The sequence below is a fragment of the Drosophila rhopaloa genome, unplaced genomic scaffold (genome assembly GCF_018152115.1).
Source record: "Drosophila rhopaloa isolate 14029-0021.01 unplaced genomic scaffold, ASM1815211v1 contig_164, whole genome shotgun sequence".
Taxonomy (NCBI): domain Eukaryota; kingdom Metazoa; phylum Arthropoda; class Insecta; order Diptera; family Drosophilidae; genus Drosophila; species Drosophila rhopaloa.
Genome location: NW_025335044.1, coordinates 560771 through 586777, shown reverse-complemented (window position 1 = coordinate 586777; position 26007 = coordinate 560771). Strand labels below are relative to the sequence as shown.

General features: G+C 34.5%; 1 protein-coding gene across 18 annotated transcripts in view; it reads left to right on the top strand.

Annotated features, from left to right (window-relative positions):
* LOC108040062 (hemicentin-1) overlaps positions 1-23637 on the top strand; it is an 84245-nt gene extending 60608 nt beyond the window's left edge. For 4 of the 18 annotated variants that reach the window (XM_044458345.1, XM_044458348.1, XM_044458350.1 and 1 more), the window contains 8 exons: positions 4331-4471; positions 7006-7039; positions 7605-8251; positions 8367-8612; positions 10398-10492; positions 11268-12758; positions 17723-18689; positions 22810-22826. In XM_044458345.1, the coding sequence (XP_044314280.1) occupies positions 4331-4471; positions 7006-7039; positions 7605-8251; positions 8367-8612; positions 10398-10492; positions 11268-12758; positions 17723-18643 (3575 nt within the window). In that variant the 3' untranslated portion in view covers positions 18644-18689; positions 22810-22826. Of the gene's footprint in view, positions 1-23; positions 36-4330; positions 4472-7005; positions 7040-7604; positions 8252-8366; positions 8613-10397; positions 10493-11267; positions 12759-17722; positions 18690-22417; positions 22535-22809 lie in introns of those variants that run through there. The other 14 variants (XM_044458357.1, XM_044458358.1, XM_044458359.1 and 11 more) reach the window with 12 other exon arrangements.
* Positions 23638-26007: the final 2370 nt, after the last annotated feature.

The following is a 26007-nucleotide window of genomic DNA, read 5'->3' as shown; positions in this document are numbered from 1 at the left end:
TGAATGAATAATAAATTATAAAGTGCGGCCAAAAAGTAAGTAAATAAAATTATATTGTACTATGTTTTAGTGTCCCTTAACATATATAATTTAATCAACATACACAATTTTTTTGCTGCAATCGAAAGCTTTCTCTTTTAACTTCCAAATTGTTCTTTTAAAATTTATAAATTTAAAATGTGTTAAATTATTTCATTACGAGACTAACAATAAGTGTATCAAATCTTACCATATTAACCTAACTAACAGTCATTTTGACTGGTACAGAGTTATCCGATCCTCAACACTATTGCTGGGTTGGGAGGTCGTTGCGTCGCAGGCGGGTTCTGCTGAAAACCGGAGTTAATCACCGAGGGAGAGAAGAGAAGACACCTTTTGTTTCTGAATTTCGTCTTTTACTGCGAGGATGCCAAGGCCTATGTGGATGTTATTGTTCCAAACATACCATGGTGCCCCAGTGATAGTTCTAAATATGGGGACGCATATGTCCAGATGGTCTAAAGAGTTGAGTTGAAATGCAGGATCTTGTAGTCCAGGCTTAGAGGTGATCGAGCGTTTATAATCCAGAGGAGTCCGCTGGCTTTTAGTTTTAAGTGCAGCTACTTACATTCTATGTGTCTACGCCAGGTTAATCGCCTGTTGCGGTGGACGCCGAGGTACGAGGCATCTGGAACTACTCAGGATCGCAGTATCGTCGGCAAACGTAGACGTTGTTAGTATCTCGTTCGTAGGGATATCCGCAGTATATAGCACAATTGAGGAACTTGAAGTACTCCAGCTTGAATCATGTATTTGTCCGATGTTGCTGTTCTGCATCTCACTGAAAATACTCGGGGGCAAATGCATTTTGACTTTATGCATGAGACTATGATGTACCGCAGCTGTGCAGTTTCTGCCTGTTCCTGGAGCGCAAGGTCGAGAAAGCGGGTGGCTTCCTTAAGGCGTTGTTTTGAAGATGGCGATCTGCTGGTCTGCCAAGCACGTCGCATGCGCATCTTTTCTCGCACCAGCTGTTAAATTTTATGATTGGATCTATAGTATTTATTTGATTGTACTTCCTTCGCGTTATCCAGGGCTTCAGCAGTGCAGTCGATGTCCTATTCCACATTAAGTTGAGGGGCGAGTTCTATATGAGAACTCACACACTTTTTGTATTGAAGCCAGTTAGTTCTTTGCGACGTCAGCTTGAAAGGGTGTTCGATTATTTCAGGGCTTTGAATTTGTGTTATAGGGCGAGTGGTCTGAAGAAAGGTTAGAAAGCGTTTTGGCACTTATTAGATATGGGAGCTTTAAACATAGTCAAATTTGTTTCTAACATTTATAATTTCATTGTAAAATTATCTTCCTTTGGGAGCCACAAGACGTGATCCCCAGTTCGTATGTTTGGCATTTTAGTCTCCTGCGTCTATAAAACGATCCCCAAGTGAGTTGTAGAAATCCATGAATTGTCCTTCCGAGATTGTAAAGCGAGGCGGGCAGTAGACGGCAGCAAAATATAGTTTCCGTTACTGGATTCCATTTTTATAGATGTGGCCTGCAAGGAGTTTGTTGCAAACCTTTGGTGAAGGTGGTGTTTGATGCGTTCTCTGATTAAGACTCCAGTTCCGCCGTGGGCTTTTCCATCCGGATGATTTGTGCGGTAAAATGTATAACCTCTTATTTGAAAGTTGTATTTGCTTGCGAAGTACGTTTCTAACACGAGCATAACGTCTATATGATTTTCGTTCAGGAATTCTGTTAATTAAAGTTTATGCAGGGAGACACCATTGGCGTTCCAAATTGTTGTGCTACGAACAACTGTATCGGTTTTGAACAAGTATTTGCATTGTCGTTTTCATGAATGACATTTGTACCATCATGCTTTGTTGCATAGTTTCCATTTTAATATTTGGCTGTCCTGGGGCCTGCTGAGAGCTTACTTGGGGAGGCTGGAGTGGATTTTCCATCCCAGATCATAGATCATCAGCATAGGAGATGCCGTTGGAGGTATTTAAGGGACCGTATGAGGATCTCGCAGCTTTAGCGAAGAACACTTCTGGCGTTGTTTGCGATGCAGTATATCCGTTCGGTGCATTTTTATGGCGCGTTGCTGCCACTTGTCGCAAGCGACGGCCCGAAGTGTGTCTCCCGGATATTGGTGCGTTGCACTGGACGATTACGTTTTTGCGACGGTGCAATCGATATTGCAGCTTGTAGATCGGGTGCACATCGTTTTTCTTCAAGAATTTCTGTTGCTCAAAAATAAAAAATATTTTTTTTTTTTTTTGTTTTTTTTATGGGGTTTTTTTTTGTTTATTTAAAAAAAAAAATTTTTTTTGTTTTTTTTTTTATTTTTTTTTTTTTTTGTTTTTTTTTTTGGGGGTTTTTTCTTTTTTTTGGAGGGGGGGGGGGGGGGGGTGTCCCCCAATTAGTTTTGAGGTCAAATAGCAGCTTTGTAATTCTTCAAGAATTTGCTGTTTGTCTCAAGCTTGACCTTGAAGATTTGCTGCGGGGGCTTTTTGTTTTTGTTGAGAATGTTAATAACTTTCTTGGCGGTTAAACCCTTTTATTTTAGGGCATATGTTATCTCGGTGCTGCTAACGTCTGGTTCGATTCCCTTTATTACTGCTTGCAGGCCTTACTGCTTTTCAGTTGATACGTGTAATAATTTGTCTTTTCGTCTGTAATTGTTTGGTGGTCTTCATATTTCGTTTGTACCTTTGATTCATGAATATTCCCTTTAATAAGCGGAACAACATGGAAGTTCCCATTCCCGACCACCACACCTATTTTGTTGACCAGGGCTTTAGAGCATTTCTCCCTGATATAGATTGGTGGAGGCTTTGGTTTCTTTAGAGTATCTTGCGCAGATTTGTTTTCCTCAGCGTCCGCCAAAAGAGCAAATCTGTTGTTATTGGTTCTATCTTGTTCTTCATTGGTCTTCTGGAAGCGATTTATTTTTGTTTTGTGCTCGCTGGATTATTTTGTGGGCTAAGCTTACGTTTTATCTAAATGTAGCGCTCCATTCCGGTCTGTGTGGCCGGGACCGCATTAGAGCTTTCAGAATTTGTTTTATTTGCAGTCGCTGCAATCGTTGACATCGCGATATTGGCCGCTGCTGAAGTTGTTGCTGTTGGATTTGCTGCGGTTGCGGGAAATTTAGCACTGCTAGTTGTTGGTGCGCATTTTGTCGAACTCCATGACGTGGGAGTGGGAGTGAGGAGAGCGGGTGAGCAAGACCGTGCCCTTTGGCTATCAACGGTCAATAGAGCCGAGAGGAGCACTTTAACGACGATTTTTCCACTTCGGTCTCCCGGCTTAAAAAGTAAGATTCGAAGCCGTTTCTTTGGTTTACTGAGCTTCTACGCTCATTCTTTTGTTCGTCGCTCATTTGAGCTGTTTTGCGTGGGACTTATTTATTAATGTAATTATGCACCTGTTTTAATCATGTCACAATTGTAGTTGGTTTAACGTCTCTTCGAAGATCTTGTATTACCCCAGATTTTTTGCTTTAATAACTTTGAATTTTAACAATTTCCGTAAGTTCTGATCAAACTGCATTACTTATGCAATTTATCTTCTTCGCCAGTAAATACGGTTTTCGATTGAGCTAATACGAAATTTGGGGTTGAGTCCACTGTTGCGCATATAGATTGAAATTTGAGTCGCACTTAGATTAAATATCATTTATTATTATATTAAATGCTTTTTTGCTGTAATGGTGGCGTATATTATGCGTATGAAATGAAAAAACTTTTTTGGTATGCAAAAACGAATGGCTTGTGAAACTTAATTCACCTTCACGCTTTGTAGTGTTTACAGGTAGCTTACCAGAAAAAGTTATCTTACAATATAGAGGTGCGGGCAGAGCAAACAAAACCTCTATATAAGTTCTTATTCTATGATCTTGATTCTTACTCTGTGTCGCTATTGATATTGCTTCGCACATGATAGATTTGGTGAGCAATCAAAATTAGCTTAAAACACGGCTCTCAGCAACATTTTGTTAGATTTAATTTCGTTTTATTTTTAATAAAATAAAAAATAAAAGTCTTACCATTCTAGAAAAGATATAGTGAAGTAAATAAAAAAATGGGTTTCGGAGCTTTTAAATTTTTAACAAGATAAACTCATCTTCTAAGATGGTTTTTATCTTTAACTTTTATTTAGGGATCTATAATTTTTTTTTAGTTTGTGTTTGAAATTTAAATTTATATATTTTTTGTTTGTTTAGGCATACACATTATAATACAAATTGAATGCATTTTTTTAGGTGACTACTTTTTTATGTTTATTTTCAATATAATTAAAAATAAATAATATTTACATTATATATCTTTTTTAACGTTAGAACAACTGGCATGGTGGCAACTCTGGGAAAAAACCACACTTATCATATTAATTGCTGCTATATTAGGCTTGTTGCTGACCGTCGTTATCATTTGCTGCATAATTATATGCATTTGTCGTCGTCGACGGCGCCAGGATAAATGTAAGTATCTATGGATAATAAATAAAAAATAATAGTGATATTTCAAAAAATGTGATTTACAATAAAAAATCAGTAAAAATATTTTTAAGCAAATATTTAAGCGAACAACAAAAAAGCAAAGTTGTTCATAATAAATTTGTTGGGTTCAAACTTATATATTTTTTTTATGTTTTACTTAAGTATTTTAGTTGTTCGCCAAAGCATGAAATATTTTTTTTTAATGTTCTCGCATGAGATACAACACGAGCGTAAAGTAGGCGTTCCTGAGATCTTGACTTTCATGTAGCCTAGTCAGGCTTTAGCGAAAAGATTAAAAAATTTAATCTTTTTTGGTGTCTGTTGTCAGAGCAGAGTTTTTCTTAGGTCAAAAATTGACGGCAAAACAAAACAAAAAAACCCAGAAAAATGGTCTGCAAAAACTTTCGGCATATATTATATCTAAATTACCAAATAATTATCAATAATTAAAAAAAAAAACAACTGTTAAATTAAACTATATGGTTTTCTAATTTATTTGTATAGAATATCCTTTAAAGGCTCTTTCCCGCAAATAAGGTTTTTGAATTTTAACTGCTTGTTAACAAGCCCAGCTGATTGACAGTACGTCCATAGCACGCTCAATACTGATGAACTCTCAAAAATGCTATCACACTGGAAAGATTAAAGTTTTTCCGATGGCGAACTTGTTTTTCGATCTGAGTACAGATACACTCGGCTGACAAAATAATTAACTCGAAAACTCAACTCACTTGAAATCGGATGCATCGGTTTTTTTTTTAATAATAAAGCTTACCACTTTATTCCACTAGTTTCCTGTCGAGTCAGCTATTGATTTTTTAACTCGATTGTCCTGCCCACATTAGACTAAATAGCAGGAGATATGTTTTTATACCCTTGCAGAGGGTATTATAATTTTGGTCAAAAGTGTGCAACGCAGTGAAGGAGACATCTCCGACCATATAAAGTATATATATTCTTGATCAGGATCACCTCCTGAGTTGATATAGCCATGTCCGTCTGTCCGTCTGTCCGTCTGTCCGTCTGTCTGTTTCTACGCAAACTAGTCTCTCAGTTTTAAAGCTATCGAATTGAAACTTTGCACACACCCTTCTCTTCTTTGCACGCAGTATATAAGTCGGAACGGCCGGGATCGGCCGACTATATCCTATAGCTGCCATATAACTGAACGATCGGAAATGCCATAACTTTGGTGTTTTTAAAGTTAGGAAGTTGGGATTTTCTATGGGTTTTACATTTGGCCAATCAATTTGACGTACCAAATTTTATAAGGATCGGCCGACTATATAGTATAGCTGCCATATAACTGAACGATCGGAAATGCCACAACTTTGGTGTTTGTAAAGTTAGGAAGTTGGGATTTTCTATGTGTTTTGTATTTGGCCAATCAATTTGACGTACCAAATTTTATAAGGATCGGCCGACTATATCCTATAGCTGCCATATAACTGATTGATCGGAAATGCCATAACTTTGGTGTTTGTAAAGTTAGGAAGTTGGGATTTTCTATGGGTTTTATTTTTGGCCAATCAATCCGACCTACCAAACTTCATAAGGATCGACCGACTATATCCTATAGCTGCCATATAACTGATTGATCGGAAATGCCATAACTTTGGTGTTTTTAAAGTTACGAAGTTGGGATTTTTTATGAGTATTAAGAATGCATCATATGAATAATTTTGGAAAATATAATTTACAGAGTATTCTGCAAGGGTATATCAACTTCGGCTCCGCCCGAAGTTAGCTTTCCTTTCTTGTTTTTTGATACGATGGTTGTTGTCCGTCAACCATATATTGCAAGCAATTTGGTATTACGCTTAAAACAGCTTTGCTGGTGGTGATAGTAGTCTCAGACCAAAACTGTCCTTAAATGTCGGTAATTCCCTGAAAAAATACGTCAACCCTACAGGATATTCACTTTTCCCCATTACTGGCTTCTTATGCAGAAAAAATTAAGACCTTTACTTTTTTTTGAGAAAATTTAAACTGTTTTCTTTAAATATGCCAGATTTCGCAGAAAATCAATAGCAGTTGATATCTAGAAAACGACTAAACTTAGTTGTTATGTTCAGGTAAAACCTTAAGTATGTTATTTATCCGGCCATTAAAATTAAAATATTTTGAGTTACTTAAGTTTTCCCCTTAAAGACTTACATGGGTTTCATAATTTAAAAATGTTTGTTTTATTTACTAATTAAAATTAGTACATAAAATAAAAGTAATAGTAAGAGTTTTAAATGTTTTCAAGTGAGAATTAATATTAATATATTATCAAAAAAAAAAATAATAAAAAAAGGCTTGTTTTCGACTTAACTTCTTAAAAACCTACCACTTATTTCGCTTGACTTCTTAATGTATCTATTGCATATTTACGCTTTGCTTCACAATTGACTGGTGCGACATCATTGTACGCTGCATTAAACGCTAATAAATCGCATGAATCCTTAATTATTTTGTGCTTCAACAACAATTCCACGAACATCGCACATACACAACAACACCAACATGTACAGATCTCACGGAAGTCTCTATAAATGCTACCCAAAGGTAAGTCAGGAATTATTATCTTTTTAATATTGTCAATGACATTCAATAAGTAGCTTACCGCAAATGGATATTTAATACGTATGTATGAATGAATTTAATGCATTAACAACGTATTTCTAGAAATAACTTTTTAAGGACAAACTTTTACACACATTTTTAATTAAATAATGCTTTAAACTTGTCTTTAAATAGTTAAAAAAAAGATACACTTCCTTTATGAGCAAGACTTTAAAGAAATATTTATAAGTTGCTTTAGATTAAAAATTACAATTTTTTATATTCAAACATTTGAACTTCTTAACTTAAGTGTATACTTAAAACTGATTCTGGAAGAACTTGATCTTTCAACAGATAATGTTAAACACAGAGTTCAAAGCATGAACAAAAAATGTGTGCATGCTGTCCGTTACATAGGGTAAACTTTGTTTGCATGTCACCATATGTAACTATTTTTGTTATCATACTTTACTAAATGCTTTTTATTTTCAAATAAATACACTTAATCGCTTTTTTACCCGTAACACATTACCGTCATACGCAATTCAATCCAACACATCACCCCCAGTGTACTATCTAATCGACCGGAAATCACAGAAGCGGGTGGGGGCCTTTCAATACTGGATAAATATGCAGCCGCCTTGGCAAAGCCACCTTCCACGCGATTCAGTGGTAACGCACCAAAATCGCCACCGCGCTGGCCAATTCGTCCTGGGGTAATGCTTCACGTAAGCAGTAATACAAAGGAAAATCTGACTGTAAATCGAATGACATTAAAAGCGAACCAATCTGGCAATGCAGGCAATATGAGCCTGATGTCGGATCAATTAAGTGCGGATTTAAGGAAGAGCCAGGCTAAATCCGATAGTACCATACTTAGCGAGGTGTCAGTGGCTTCAGAAAAAAATGCAGGACCAGAGTTAACTTCTGTTGCAATACCACAATCAGAGGATAAAGAGTCTGGAGCAGAAATAGCACTCTTGGATAATTTACCTGCTAAGACATCAGGGGCTAGTTCTGGCCCAAAAAAATTAAATAATTTTTTTGAATTGATTTTTAAGCCGTCCAAAAAGTTTTCTGGCGATTGCACTCGGGATAGTCAGCGAAGCCATGTTGGTCTATTACAGACCTTTTGGCGTGGACTGGCTTCTAGCGAAAGCCCCTCCCAATTCGGAACTCAGCATCGCCCAAAAGGAATACGCTGCAGTGGAAGTGGTAGAGTATTTTAAAGTTAAGTTCAACAATATTGGTTGCTCCGTAAAATTTATTTTTCCTTTTTTATTTTTTTTGCTCATTGTTTTGCATTGTTGAAAACATATTAATAATATAGTAACCTACAAAAAGGCCAAAGACAATATTATTAAAAGAACAACCGCAACACCAATTGGAGAACCATGTTTAACAAACAAACCCAGAAGTTCATTACACAAAGATGCTGAATCTGCTAATATAGTAACTACAGGCGCTGAAAACATTAACATTTCATTACCATTGCGGGATGTGCATAATAAAATCAGATGGAGCTGTTCCGCCGATTCAACGTTGGTCCCATCTAGTACACTACCTCATGTTCAAAGTAAGAATACATTAAATATCATCATTGTCTAAGTCGCTCATTTCTATGTTAATAATTCATCATTTTTTGTTTATTTGTTATACCCTTGCAAAGTCAGGCAAACGTTTGATTCGCGGCGAAGAAATAATTCCGTCGACAAACAGAACGAATTTCAATATAATTTGGACTATATTATTTTCAAATATTTTATGATATTTGTACCAGCTTTTATTATCCCTCCTTTTTTTCAATATTTTCAATAATGTTATGAAATTTGAACTACCTGATCTGCATAGCGGTATAAAAAAAACATGAGATAAGTATTTTTTCTTTTTAGAATTTACTATATATTTACTTTTAGTTGTTGTTTTTTTAATTTTTAATTTTTTTTTTTATTTTTTGATTTTTGTCTCGAAAGAAATTTGATTTCGATATTATAAAAGAAAATTATCTAATAATAATGAAAGTTTTTAGCAATTTACACTATTCTTCATTGAAAGTATCCCCAAAGTATAAAAAATGATTCAATGAACAATATGTATAAAAAGAAATTAGAAGGAATTTTTTTTTTTATAAAACTATTTGTTTTAACCTCCTGTTATTAATATGCTTACGACCAAAAAGGACAAAGTCAATACTCTTTTACATTTTATTGAGTTTGTCGTCCCTAGATTGAGCTTCCTTTCCCATGTTTATATCCTCTTATTTCATTACATTGTATATTTATTAAAATATTATTATACCCCTGCAGAGGGTAGCCGGCTTTCCGTCCGTCCGTCCGTTTCTACCATAACTAGTCCCTCAGTTTTAAAGCTATCTACTTCAAACTTTCCTAAAAGTTGTCTTTCTATTGAAAGATCGGGCGGCAATATATATATAGCTCTCATAGGAACAATCGGAAAAAAATTGTTTTTAAAAAAGTATAACTTTTTATTTTTATTTATTTTTGTACTTTGGGATTTAGTAATATTTAAATATTTAAAATTAGAACCGGATATCTATATCATATAGCTCTCATAGGAAAATAAAACATTTTATTTTGTGTTAAATATAATATAATATATATAATATGATAGTAATTATTTACTATATAAGAATTAGGTTCTTAGTTTTGTCAAAGTCGGAAAACAGTATAATATAATTGCCATAGAAACGATTTTGAAAAAACTGCAAGGGTATAAAAACTTCGGCTTGCGAAAGTTTGCTTCCTTTCTTGTTTTTATTTAGTTCATATCAATTTTGATTTCAAACTATTAGTAAGCTTAGCCTCGTGTTGGACAAGCTCGTACATCTTAATAAAATGGTCGTAACAACAAGCAAATCGTAAGTACTCTTTAATAAATTCAATCCGGAGATAGTCTTATGGGGCGTAACAAATAAATATTAAAATTAATTTTAAATAAATTGTAACCGAAGAGATCGCTGTCACCCCCGATAGTATATATTTTAAAATTCAATGTGGTTGTACCTCCTTAGCAATTATGTAATTAAGTTACTTTATGTTCTCGTCCGCATGTTCATGAAAAGTTAATTATTTAAGCAGTGATTTGTTGAAGTTTTAAATATAAAATCAATTCATCTTTAAACATGTTTATTAACAATATTAAATTGATTAATAAAGATGAATTTAAAATATACTTTAAAATTACTTTATACATTTTTAAAATTATTTGTCTATACATTTCTTTCTAATTATTTTATTTTATTTTTTCTTCATTTGCTTCCAAAAAAAATATACAAATTCGTGGGACTAAAAATATCGTCGTGATCGTTTAAAAAAAAAATCAACCAATATGCCTCAAACAGTACACGACAAGTCGTCTTCACTGGGGGAACCATTGACGGAACCTGGCGAGTATGAGAATCTTCCGTTTCATGGTCTGCAAACGGCACCTAACAAGGTATTTTAATTTTCATATATTTTACCTTCTTAACACTGCGTAAACATCATCGTTCTCTAGACTTACCTCAAAAAAACGTAATTTTACCAATTTTTGTATAATTTTGTTTACTTATTTTTCGTGATGGTTTAATTTTAAATTCGGAAAATTATTTTGTCATTACCCTAAATATCCTTTGTTTTTAGTATAATTTATAAAATCGTTCATTGTATTTATTACATTCATGCTTAACTTCGATTACACACCTGCATTTATACATTAATTACTTTATATACTATAGCAAAGTTTATAAATATGTATAAGCGCTGCCGCCAATGAATTATCGTTAGGCCATTATACTAGTTCTAGTTTGTCTTTATAAATGTTTTAAATATTTTTGTAAAGGCAATGAAAAATTGTGATTATAGTTTCTTATGTTTTGTATATGATTTTTTTAAGCAAAAACAAAATTAATTAAAGCTGATTTAGTTTCCAGAAATTAGGTGCATAAGCTAAAAAAACACTGAAAAATGTGTAATAAGTACGCATACACGATATAAAATGTATGTAAGCGAATGCAGTTATTAAATCTTTATTGTTGTTCGCTAGCAAACACATTAAAACTGAACAGTATAGAAATATTATAAAACTTATACATTTTATAGCTCCTCAGTTGACTAATATAAAATAAAAATATACACTAACATCCAAACTAATAACGTTTTTTCGCTACTTTGCTTTCTTCATTTTCCAACTAACTAACTAATGCTGCTCATGCCATGGATTCATGTCCCAGTTCTCTACTACCCCTACAAATTTTAATAACAACACAAATGCGGTGCGCGTTGCTCCACGACCCAAGAGACTCAATGGAAATATCAATCAGTCATCCGTCAACCATCAGCAAGATGGCCAGACCATTCAACATCCACATTTATACCAGCAGCAACATTTTGTCGACCAGGATCTCCAACAAACTCAAAGATTACAGTACAACAGCAAGCACCGCCCATCAACTACTGATCAAGTTCAACATAAGCCAAGCAATTGCTTTCCGAACAGTTGCAACGAGTATTACCAGCAGCATCAGCAACAGAATCAAATCCAAATACAAGTTCCAGTAGGTGCAGCTCAGCAGTTGGACACCAATTCCTTGTCCAACATTGATTTGTTAAATGCTGTAGATCTTGATTATATTCCCACCTACGCCGTGATGGACCGACCACCTCCAATTCCACTATCAGCACTGCCTAACACTAACCCCTTTCTGGCTGCTAGGAACTATAAGAAGCACGAAAAAGCAGGTGAAGAGTTGCTAAGGAGTATGCCACGTGTAGGGCACAGCAAAGGTCCACTGGATACGGAGAATAAGTTTTATTCGCTAAAATTCCAAGAGAGCAAGCTAAGAAATAAGGGACATAATGTAAACTCCTTATTGGGATCTACCACATCACCCTCATCCTCCGCTACTAACCTTAACTCTTCGTCTACATGCAAAAGGCATAATTCTTTTGCTGGCAATGTCCATAGCGATGTTGACTCAAGTGCTCAGGGCTTATGCCTCTATGATACACCTGCTTACGAGAATATGGTGGTTACAGACTCAGCCGGCCAAAAAAATGAATCAAAAAATGGCGATTGCAATCGAAATTCTAACCAGAACCTGGCCACCGTTCAGCTGCACACTCAACCAGGCGAAGATAAAATGATAAAACATCATCGTCATAGTCACCACCAGAAAAAAAATGATGAAGGGATCTTTGCTGAGTTCCCGTTAATGGAGCCCGAGTGCATCAGCATTTATCGAAGTGACTCTGGAATATCCAATAGCTCTTACGAGTCCCAATTCCCTATAGCGTTATCACAGAAGCGACAAGTAAAACCAAAAAACGGAAATCTAAACACATCGTCCGGCCCAGCTGTTCGAAAACATGTTTACAAAAATAAGGAAGCTCAGAATAATGTACCGATTCAGGTCGATTCAGCTTGTGATAACCTTTCTACAAAAAAATCTTCTGAAAGAGGGACAGAATTAGTAAATGATCGCACACCGCTTTCAACGTGTGGAACGCCTTATAGTATTTCTGGAACTGCATCCTCCTCGCACTGCAACCGTCACCAGCCTCCAATTCAGTACACTGGAAATGACATGACTAGTCGAGAAGACTTTGAACAGTACCAACTTGGTAACCAGTCAGCAGATTCCATCTCAACGCCAGTTTCAAAAAGTCCGAACGCCACCAGATCGAGAGCAGTGGAGTGCAATAGTGTTCAATCAGCCAACGAGGTGCGTATTAAAATAATGGCACAGTCCCTTAGATATTACAAAGTACTCACATTTTGTTAAACATTTGTTAAACCATTTGCGCTTATTCTTTGAAACTGGAGCAACACAAGCATTTATTTAAGAAACATTTTGTTGATTTTCTTCATCATTGTTGTATGGTTAGTGGTCAAACCAACCCTGTGATTGCGCTGCAGCACAATAGGGATTCCTTGTCTGAAACACGATACAGTTGTCAGGTAGTTTGAAATATGTGCCACCTTTTACTTGCTTGCTTAGTTTGTAGCCCGTTTTGTTTTGTTGATGGTTTTGGGGTCCATTTGTTAAATCGGGGAATTATCCTTGGATCGCTAAGGGACTGGTGCGTTTTGCTCAACCTGGGTCCAACCTGGACTGCTGGAAATTCGAGATGATCTCTTTCGCCCATCTAATATGGGAGCCATGTTGCTTGGAGAAACCACCGTCATGGACAAAGGTGGATCTTGTTTGCCCTCGCGATCTTGGCATTCTGGCAAATAGCATTACAATTTATTTTAGACAGTTTTAGAAGCAAGCTTCGGCAAGCCGGGAACGTCTGCTCACACAAGCAAACTGTCTGGCAAGACATCTTGCAACACCACTGGGTCGACGGCGTCTCCGCAGATGACACCCGGCAGACTTATGGATTCTCGGCCGTGACAGTCACGGTCGTCCTCTGTAACAACACATCCTGATTATCTTTTGACCGGCTGTGACCACACCTGATTTACCCAAGAGTGGAGCAGCCGCTACCCGCTTTTTTTTGGATCTTTAGAAATAATTGTCAATACCCGAAAACAAGGTCCATCCTTGTGTGGCGTGTCCAACAATCTATAAAAAATAAAAAAAAAATAGAAAACGACTACATTTCGATTTCTATGCCTATATTACTAAAAACAGCAGCAAATGCATTTTGACAAAACTAACAAGAGAGAACGCTATAGTCGGGTGCCCCGACTATCAGATACCCGTTACTCAGGTAAAGGGAGTGCGAGGGAGATGGAGATAGAAACTTTGATCACGCATAACTTTTTAACGAATGGTCCGATTTCTTCTACATTTCGATAGGTATTGATAAACACAATAAAACTGCATTTTTACTTTTCCGAAATATTTAAATTTTTAAAATCGTATATAAGCGATTGTGGGCGTTAAAGGGGGCGTGGCACCATTTTGAAACAAACTTGCGCTGCGTAGGAACTTCTAAAATCTACATGCAAAATGCCAATCTTCTAGCTTCTGTCCGTCTGTCCGTCCGTCCGTCTGTCCGTCTGTCCGTCTGTCTGTCTTCTGTTTCAATACCGTTTGCGAGCTCAGTTTAAAAGCTAGCGATCTGAAACTTTCACACTCGTCCTAAAACAAGTGTACGCAGATCAAGTTTGAAAACCGCCCCGATCGGATGTCTATATCCTATAGCTCCCATAGGAACAATCGGATATAACTTGCAAGAATGGAAGATATTTCGCGCAGTGTAAAAGCTATTGACATACATCTTTCCAAATCGTATTTTTTTATGCGTACCTTGATCAGGGTAAAAGCGCGTGACGATCGGACGTCTATATCCTATAGCTCCCATAGGAACAAAAGGGTAAAATCGGTTAATATTTAATGATTTTTAGGATATTTCGCGCAGTATACAAGCTATTGACATGAATCTTTCCAAATTGTATTTTTTTATGCATACATTGATCAAGGTGAAGGCGCGTGCCGATCGGACGTCTATATCCTATAGCCCCCATAGGAACAATAGGGTGAAATCGGTCCAAATTTGATGATTATCAGAATATTTCGCGAAGTGTGTAAGCTACTATCATAAATTTTTCCAATTCTTATTTATTTACGCATATCTTGATTAGGGTAAAAGCGCTTGCCGCTCGGAAGTCTATATCTTAAAGGAGATAGGAAAAATTAATTAATTAATTTTAAGGCTGCGAAAGTATCCCTTTTTTTCTATTTGTATATGACATTTTTGCAGTATAAAAGCAATTAACTTGAAACGATGCAAATCTAGTTTACTTATGTATACCTTATTCCTTTCACTACTTTTTCACTTTTAGCAATTTCGGCAAAGTCTGCAAGGGTATTAAAACTTCGGCTTGCCGAAGTTAGCTTCCGTCCTCGTTTTTAATTATTTATTAAAAGGTTTTCAAAAGAATTCGATGACACTAAGACTCTATTTATTTCACTAGTCCGCCCGATTCTGTAGTCCCATGTTAGACGGCGCCCCAACTGGGATGCAAATCTTTTTTACCTTCTTAGTCTGGCAGATTACTCTTAATTCATTTATCCTCCCAAGCCAACCGAAGAACGCTGATTGATACTGGGTTCATTAATAAAATTAATTGTGGTGAGATTGACATCGACTTGGCAGGTCTTTGACAAATTGATTAAACTAGATATATATATCCTTAATATTAAATCGTTGTAAATCCAAATATGACTTTCATGAGTACCTTCATAATCTTAAATTTTGTCTCCCTGAGATTCGATGCAAAGCTACAAACCATCAAACAAAGCACTATGGGGTTTTTGACCTGTTTTTGTGGCATTAATTAATAACTCGGTCAGTTTTGGAGATATCGACATGAAACTTTACCAATCGTCATTATTTGTCCCTAGGCACATATAGTGTGAAAATCGTTTGGATCAGGAAACAATATCCTATAGCTCCCATAGGAACGATCGGTTAAAACTAAAAAAAAATTAATGAAATTTAAAGAGCTGAAATTTGTTGGTACATGCCTTTAAAAGATGATGATAATAAGTGCAACAAAAGAAAAAAGAAAAAATTTCGTCAAACTCAAAACTCATCGGCAGCCACGGATACATATCGACTAACAATTCGCCAGTTTGTAGGCAAAATGATTCGAATTTGTCCAAATTGACGGGCAACTGACAGGACAAACATATCAAAATGATCCTCATATTATAAATAATTTGTTCATCAAACATTGTATAGCCTTTTCTTGCTCACGCCGGCCCTTCTCGCTATTCCAAACAGCAACCCTTTGCAAAGGGACAAAGATTTTCATTTTGGCAAAAATCTCAAAAATGTTGTTCATTCAATAACTTTGAACCGAACGTCGGGTTTGATGTGTATTTATACCCGTTACTCGTAGAGTAAAAGGGTATATTGTATTCGTGCAAAAGTATGTAACAGGTAGAAGGAAGCGTTTCCGACCCTATAAAGTATATATATTCTTGTTCAGGATCACTAGCCGAGTCGATCTAGCCATGCCCGTCTGTCTGTCCGTATGAACGCTGAGATCTCAGAAACTATAAAAGCTAGAAGATTGACATTTTGCATGTAGATTTTAAGAGTTCCTAAGCAGCGCAAGTTTGTTTCAAAATGGTGCCACGCCCCCTCTGACGCCCACAAGCCAAAAGCTGTGGCCACAGTTTTGATTATATTATGAAAATTTTAATTGATATGTATTTGTTTCGTCAATAAATATCGATTGGCCTAATAAAAGTTTGCCACGCCCACTCTAACGCCCAAAAACCCATTAAACGCTTAAGCCTGGCTAGCGCTTACATTTCTGCCTTTCATGGCGCCATCTAACGGATGACTTTGGAACAGCTGGCCAAGGTGCTCAACAGAGTCAACGTTAATTCTCGATAAGGATTTCTATTAAAGGAAATTGCGATGGTTTTCATTTGTCAATACTCAACTATATCCCAAGAACTGTGCAAATCAAATTAAGTTAGCCAAATTGGAGGTCGTATGGCGTATGTGTGTATGTAAGCATATACATATGTATGTATTTACATTGTACACAGTTGCAATTCCCCGGCAAAGATAACTCCTTTCAAAGAAAGCTATTCGCTATACCCGTTACTGGTGTTGTGCAAACATTTAGACTTTAATATACATAATACTATTTAAGAATGTATGTGTTTAGCCAATATAAGTATGTATGTTTAATATTTCTAGTCAATTTATTGCACTGAAAAACATAAACATAAACACAGCTGCTGGTGCAGGACAAAAGCTGCCTGCGCTAAAGCAGCGCTGGTGCTGATGCTCGTGCTGTATAGCTGCCAGCAGTAAGAGATCGCCGAATTCAAATTGATAATTTGAACTTTTTGTCCTTTTTTCTGTGGTCACTATAATTCACATTATGTTAAAAAAAAAAAAAAAAAAAAACATGAAGGAAGTTGTTTAGCTGAGGAACGGGTATCTAATAGTCGAGGCACTCGACTATAGCGTTCTCTCTTGTTTTAAACTGGAAAATCGGGCACCAACGGGCCGATTTATTTTCACCAATTAGTCCAAAAAGAAGTAAAAAATGAATGTTGTAGCCATAATTTCGTAACTATTGTTATAGTGTGAACGAAGCGTTAATAACGCGTTTCAATTTAATTTTTCAACGACAGTTTTATTAGCTAAGACGTTTTAGCTATTGATTTTTAGTTTTTTCTCCTGAGCTAGCTGATTTTCCAGAAAGTGATAAATCAAAGCTCATGCTGAAGGAGCTGTACAAGTAAAATGATTCCAGGTCATTGAAACAGCGTTTAGATTTAGAGGCAAACTTAAATTTCGATTTTCGAAGGAGATTCAAATAAAGCAAGGCTGTAAACAGGCTAAACTAGGGCATTGTACACCATCAGACCTTATTTCCTAAGTTAGTTCGATTAGCTTGTCTTAAAATGAAAAAAAAATGATACACAACTTGCTTAACGTCGTTCTTTCACATTGCTAAGCGTTTTATAACAAATGAGCATATAACAACTATATAATAATAAATCGTTGAGAAAACTACTTTAGTATTACATTTCGGCTGGCCGAAAGTATATAATGATTTAAATTATAGATCGTAATTTTCCTTTATTTACTTACATGATTTTTGTTACATTTGGGATGAACTCGGCGACACCACCATTACAACGCTTTTTTCAACATACCCCTAATGTTGCATGACTTTAACAATTTTTTATTTAAATAACAGCAGAAAAATCAATCGCTGGCTATTAATCCATTTCTAGCAAATAATGGGGATAAAAACATCATTCACAACAAAAAAAGACCGCGACTGCAAACAATCAGCGACTCATATGAACATTTTCAAAGGCAGCCAAGCGAAATTCAAGCCTACCGTTCAGAAAGAATTAATGTCAACAGAGCTGGCTCTGTGTTCGACTCGGGTAACTCACAAACAACATCAGCAGAGCAAATGCAAATTTTCAACAATGCCGCAAAAACTAGCAGCACAAAGACAAAATATTATGAACGAGTCCTAATATCTAATGAATTACGGCACCAGATGTCTCGATTAGGTTCTTTAACCGCCATCGATAATTTGCCGTCCGTGATTTCTTCAAACGTCCTGATAGGTTCTCCGTCAGATGAGGCCTATGATTGTCTAGTGGTACGACATCCGATTCGCCTGCCATTGCGAAAACATCACACCTTCCATTTCCAAAGCTCACAGACAGCAAACGGTAAGCTACAACAGCTGCGGGAGCAAATGCAACTTCAGCTCCGAGGAAGTCAGAAGTTCGACCAGGATGAGATTCCTTCGGTGCTTAGCCCTCTAGAATTAAATGAACAGCACGCCTTCAAGCCGATTTCACCCACACCTACAATGATAACTCCGGTAGATCAGAAGCCAAGGGATGAGAGTCAAATTGACCTTCTGGTTTTACAACCTGAGTGCGGACATCATGTTAAAGGGGCAGACGATGATGAAGACCTTGGGTACAGTTTCTGTGAAGAAGAATCCATGGTAGACGACGATAACTATCCCACCTCGGACAATCTTAATACTGCCCCGACCAACAGCTCCAGTACTTCAAAAGCTATAGAAAACGCAACTGCAGGTGCCCTTAAATACTTTATGTCGCAAAGCTGTTGTGAAGTACACATTTAGATATAAAATAAATTCGAAAGGAAACAAGCCTAAGTGACGCAACAAGGTATTTTGTATTAATTATATTAAGTATTTAAAAAACACAATTTAAATAAAACTATTTTTACCTAAAAACAAAACCAAAACTTTTAAAAATTGTCAATAAAACAATACAAACTAAAAGTAAAAAAAGTATTAGTTTTAGATTTAATATTTATGAGTTAAGATTTCTTTACACACCTAGAATGAAATTATTTTCAGTATAAATCTGAAAAAGGCCTTAGGAAATTAAAAAAATATGAATTTTAATGCGTGAAGGTCATGGACAAACTCTGTAAAACTCTGTTTTTATTAACTGGTAGTATTGTTATTCAAGAATGAGTATTTTTACGGAAAAATTCAAATTTCGTTATAAGCTATAAAGCAGCTAAAATTCACACATCATAATCTGAGCGTCAAACAACGTAACAAGTCAAACGCGAAAAGTCAAGTCAAAAGTGCATAAACGATAACTAAAAAAGTTATAAGTCTGTTTCCGTGAAATTTAGAAAGATTCTCTTCAATACTATTACTATGTATTTAGCTCTATGAAAAATTGTGTTTCATAATTTTGAGATTATTTCAGAGCCCCTGCAAATCTTTCCTGATTAAATATTAAAAAAAAAAATAAATAAACAAATATATAAGATACACCATTTATAATTCCATTTCTTATCACAGAACAAAATAGCTGAAATTAAATGAACATTTCGAGCGTTAGCTTAAATTTTGGTTTTTGCGTTATCTTTTCGAATGGATCGAAATCAAAAAAATATAAAACTTCATATTACTATAAAAACTTTATCGAAACAGGATGTGAGTCCCGGTCCCAAATGCAAAGACAGTTACTCCCTTGACCAAACCTAAAATACTACAAATTATTAATGTTTAAATAAAAAGGATTACATTTAGTTATTAACTATTTAAATATATATATATATATATATAATATATATTTGTAAAGTCTGGAGTAAAAATTAAATTTTTTCAGCTAATAACTATTTATTTATAACATTAACCACACCTACGTTAAAGTATTTGAAAAGAAAGGGGCAGGTGTTTTTGGGGTTAAGGAGATATTTGTTATCGCCAATTGTTTTGCTTCATTTTTCATGAATGAATTCCTTTTCGATTATTCAAAAGATTTCCCTTCATTCCATGAAAAAATTCCTTTTAGATTAGTAAAAAACATTTCAAAAACCTCGGTGCTCGACAGTTATTTTAAGTACCATCGTGAGACCTTGTAAATATGGTTGGTCAAATCAATATATCAAGAATGGTATGCCAAATTTTTGAATGGAGTTTATTTATTCAGCTAATGAAATTATGCGAATAAGTTTGGAAGCCTTGGCACTGCCTATTTTTTTGTTCAATTTCTATAAACGTGAAACATTTTCTTTTTTGATACCCTTGTATTATATTATTGGAATGCATTTTTTTTCTCATGTCTGTCCGATTATACACAAAACAGTCTCCCAGTTTTTAGCCCACTAAAGTAAAACTTTTCCAAATGTTTCCTGACTATTGCAGGTATAGAAAATAGAATAAAAATTATAAAATGGGATTTAAAAAATTTTCTTCAAAACAATTTTTTTTAATATAAGTTTTTTATTTAAACATCAACCACTAATTATTTACTGGATAAGTTTGAACTAAATATGTGATAGGTACTTTTAAATACAACATACATACTAGGAGCATTTTTTTAAAATTCTTTTCGTTGATTTGAATAATAAGCCAATTTTGCAAAATTATTGTAGTTCTCGTTGTATTTCAAAAGTTGAGTAAATTTAATTGGTAAAAATATTACAATATATGTTTAAAAAATTAACTTTTGGCTATATTTTGGTGTTTTTTTATTTTAACTTATTCTGTTTATTATGCTTATTTAAATCAATAGAACGAAGTTATCAAACTACTAAGTTTTTAAGATACTTGCTGATATCTGGCTCGCTTTTTTGTAAGGAATAAAACTATTTTGGGACAATAAAAATCATTTTTGGAATCTAAAATAAATTAATAAGCTATTGTAAAACCGAAAAGAAAAGGTACAAACATTTGTATTTTGAAATATACCAAAATATATTGTTTTGAAGGAAGTCGGGTATCGCTTAACGCATATTTTTAACAAGAATACAACTAGGCTCAAAAACTGCCATAAATACCCTGCAGTACCGTTCATCACCTTTTAATCGATGAAGCATCACCAAAAATTATTCACTGCTGACGATGAATTACTGATTAAAGAGTGATGAATTACTGATTAAACAGTGATGAATTACTGATTAAAGAGTGATGAATACATCGCATTTTCATCAGTAATACATCACATTTTCATCAGTAATTCATCATTCGATCTGTTCTCTCAAATGCAAGTGCATGTAAAAACCGCGAAAACAACTTCAAAGCAGGGTATATAAAAGCATATCCGACTATGCAAAATATTCACATAACTTAAATTCACTAAAAAAGGGAATCCATACCTTTCATAGCGATCATAATCATTTTATTTTTAAAAAGTATTTTCATAAAATAATATAATTAATAAGAATCGACGACTACAATACAAAAATTATGCTAATTTAATTTCAAGGGTGTATAAAAGTCATTGTGATTTTAATACATTGTGCTCCACCTCTCAGCTCATTTTATGGGGAGAGAGACAGAGTAAGAGAGGGAGATGGAAATTTTTCTGCTTTTCCTACGATCGGCGACTGAGAGTTTCGGCTCTGCCCATGATACAATAACATATGTGTTAACATATATGTTATTGTATCGTGTACCGACTTTGCCTTTGGCTCTGCCGGCGTCGCAGTCCGCTGCTGATGAAAGGGCGATGCATTTTTGTAGTGATGAATTTCGGAACCGCAGGGTATAGTAGTCAACTTCGCACATTCTCCGGGTGCTCATCGTCACTACGCGTACTGCCGTCCAATGTGCTTTGCAATATAAATAAAAGGGTATAAACATTTTGGCTTGCCAAAATTTAAAAAATTCTGACACTAAGAGAATTTATTTATTTAAAAATAAATATCATTTTACCTTATTTCTTAAATATCGTTTTTATCGACCAGTATTATTTAATAATCAAAGGTTATCATTTAATATATATTGCTTATAAAAGTTTATTGGTATAAAGACTTCATTTAGTATACATAAGAAACCTAGGAGATATTTAACATAGTCAGCCGATGAGTGTTAAGTTTGAAATTAATAATGTGGGGTGAAATACAAGCAATGTATTTTTTTTATAAAGGCTCTAAAATCTACTATTGCCTTTTAAGTAATAGAATGTAAAATATCCAAGTTAATATGTATTATTTCGATGTTAAAATAAAATAGAATCATTTCACGTCAAACGTGCCACCCACTTTTTTAAATAAAAAATTAAAAACAAAAATATGATTTTTTAAATAATAAAATTTATAATTTTTGTGTACAAGTATCCTACTTAGACGAACGACGCTGAAGTTTGCATTTTTGTTATTAAGCGTTGGACCGCTAGGTAATATATTTTGAAATGCTGAAAACTTGTTGTCCTGCATCGAAATATATCAATTTTTAATTTTAAAATCATGGGTGGAACGCTTGGTATGGAATGACTCAAGGGAGAGTTTAAGTTAAGAATAAAAACTTTACAAAATTCGTTTGGCGGCACAAATGCTTATATAGACACATAGTATAAAAAAGTAAAAACCAACAATCATTTACTGATAATTTTACAAAAAATAAATGAAATCAATTGTAATTTTTTAGCATCTTTCCGACTTTGAGGATCCTTACAAAAGCAGCAATACCTATATATTCTAAATTTTTATTTGAATAATTGTCCCATAACAAAGAGATATGTGTTTATTGACCCAGTAGAAAAAGGTAAATTTAATTTTTTTGTTAATTAATTGTTGTTAAATATTAAATTCCCATTTCGATTGTCCACTAAAAATATAAAAAATTGCTTTTACATGAGCGAGCACATTCCCAACACATGTTAAGCCTTAAAACTCATTATCAAAGTAATTCAAAACCAGACACAATTCGTTAGTCATTAGCATGAAAGGAGTTATGCATACCATGAGTACCATGCGTAACCCAAGTGCAGACTTTTTAAAACTATCTAACATTTATTATTTATCTTATTCATAAAACAGCCATTAAATACCGAAAGTTTTGATGATGAATTCATTTATGCTGATCTCGAGAGTCAACATTACGGACCCATCAATTACAAGGCGGCTTCATTATACTCCCAGGTAAAAAAAAACAAAAGGACGGGCGCTCTAGATGAGCTTAAATAAAATTCTGGCTTATGTCATAAGCTTTCGCAGTGCATTTTTAATTAAATATATATGGTTTGAAATGTATCATATTGTTCTTTATGATACTTTTTGAAAAAACGTTAAAAAAAATCAATTTAAAAAGAATAAAAACAAAATTAGTTCTGCAGGTTGTCAGTAAGTAAATTTATCAATCGAAAAATTTACAATCCTTTTTAGTCAATATTTTAAGCGTCAACGAGGTGTTATTTTTACGGTGATTTGAAAACATAAATTATACGTGTGTAACTATTAAATATTAATTTATTAAAAATCGTAAATTGTTTTCTTCATACCTCTAAGTTGCAAAGAATAATTTTACAATTACCATAACAAATATTTTGATTGGTATAATCATTTGTTTTTACAAGTGTAAGTATTTATTTTAAAATGAAAATAAAATGTAATAAAGTGTTCAGAAAAATGTAATTAAATAGATCGAAAGAAAGAAGCTTTGAATTAAGCTTGTATAAAAATAAAGGATAGCAATAAACCAAAATTTGTAAAACTGAAAAAAAAAATGTTTTGACACAAACTTCGGATTCGCCGACAAAAATTTTGGTAAATCAAATTGTTTATTATGCCAATAGTTTTGTGAAAAAGTAGAATTAAATAAGGTAAGATTAAATTAGACAAGGAAAGAATAAATCTAATTCTCAATGGGTTGGTGTTCTTATTTAATCCTTTTGTTGTTTCTGGCGGGTACCTTAGATAATATTTGTAATAAATTTCACAGCTTTTCAAACTAAAAAAATTGTTTTTTCCCAAATTGAATATCGCATATGCTCCCCCCAATACAATTTTAAAATGTACTTTTATTATATATACAATACATACGTAAAGATTTCTTTATTTTGCTAACTACTAACTTTTGTAGATCTCTAAAAATCGGATTCAATTTGACAACACTATTATTTTTAACAAAGGAACATAATACTGTTTTTTCGGCTGATTTCAATTAGGAATCGAACCATGGTATACAAAAATAATATTGCCCTCGTTTCCTTTTTTAAGTATTTTGAATTTAAGTCGTTATTTAAGTCGTTAAAAGATACTTAATAATGATAATAATAATATCCTTAAGTTATGGCCCAAGCTAAAAGTAATTAATAATGACTGCCTTTGCGTAATGGAGCAGAAGAGAGAAAAGGCTCAATAAGTGGTTTTCAGTCTGTTATTATATTCAGAAGTTCATGGAAGTAGGTCAGGGATTTTCATGGAAGACAAAAAATGGAAGAACCAAACAACCCAAGCAATAGCAGCTAAAGCTGAGTGCCAAACAAGGTAAGCAAATCTCCCTGAAATTTAGCAAATTTCTCCCTAATACCCCTAAAACTCCCTAGTGTTTTAAAAATAAATGTGTTTTTATACAAAAGCATGTGAAAACTTTTAACTTGAAAGGTTAAGCTCTATGAAAAATTTGGTTTCATAATTTTGAGATTATTTCAGAGCCCGGCCAAATCTTGACTGATTAAATATAAAAACAAAAAAGGGAAGCTAGCTTCGGGCGGAGCCGAAGTTGAAATACCCTTGAAATACCCTTTTATTCTCCAAAATTATTCATATGATGCATTCTTAACACTCATAAAAAATCCCAACTTCCTAATTTTAAAAACACCAAAGTTATGGCATTTCCAATCGTTCAGTTATATGGCAGCTATAGGATATAGTCGGCCGATCTTTATAAAATTTGGTAGGTCGGATTGATTGGCCAAACATAAAACCTATAGAAAATTTTAACTTCCTAACTTTAAAAACACCAAAGTTATAGCATTTCCGATCAATCAGTTATATGGCAGCTATAGGATATAGTCGGCCGGTCCCGGCCGTTCCGACTTATATACTGCGTGCAAAGGAAAGTAGGGTGTGTGCAAAGTTTTAATTCGATATCTTTAAAACTGAGAGACTAGTTTGCGTAGAAACAGACAGACGGACAGACGGACATGCTCATATCAACTCAGGAGGTGATCCTGATCAAGAATATATAAACTTTATAGGGTCGGAGATGTCTCCTTCTCTGCGTCGCACACTTTTGACCAAAATTATAGTTCCCCCTGCAAGGGTATAAAAAAACAAGAAAGGAAGCAAAGGCAAGCCGAAGTTTATATACATTACGATTTCTATGCCTGTATTACTAAAAACAATGAAGCTATGTTGATTTTCCGCTGCATTTTGCCATCGTTTCTATGGCAGCTATATGATTTTTGTATCCGATTTTAATTCAATTAAAACCGTAATCCATAATATTTAAACCAAATCCCAAAGAAGAAAAAAAATTAAAAACAAGAAAGGAAAGCTAACTTCGGGCCGAGCCGAAGTTGATATACCCTTGCAGAATATAAAACCCATAGAAAATCCCAACTTCCTAACTTTAAAAACACTAAAGTTATGGCATTTCCGATTAATCAGTTAAATGTCGGCTATAGGATATAGGTGGCCGATCCCTGTGAAATTTGGTAGGTTCCATTGATTGGCTAAAAATAAAATCCATAGAAAATCCCAACTTTCTAACTTTAAAAACACCAAAGTTATGGCATTTCCGATCGTTCAGTTATATGGCAGATATATGATATAGTCGCCCGATCCAGCTCGCTCCGACTTATATACTACCTGCGATAGAAAGGCAACCTTTGGGAAAGTTTCAAGCAGATAGCTTTAAAACTGAGGGACAGATGGACAGACGGACGGACAGACGGACGGACAGGCGGACGGACAGACGGACATGACTAGATCGACTCTTCTGGTGATGCTGATCAAGAATATATGTATATACTTTATAGGGTCGGAAATGTCTCCTTCACTGCGTTGCAAACTTTTGACTAAAATTATAATACCCTCTGCAAGGCTATAATGAATGAACAAATACATAATAACAAATTCGGAATTAACACTTTGCAAAAAAATATAAATATCCTTATTAACCAAAATAGTGATAACGCGAAATGTGACAGATAGGTCGGCTCCTTACAAGATTCAACTTAAAACTGAAACTTATAAACTACGGTGACGTTTATCAAACTTTCGATTGGGAGA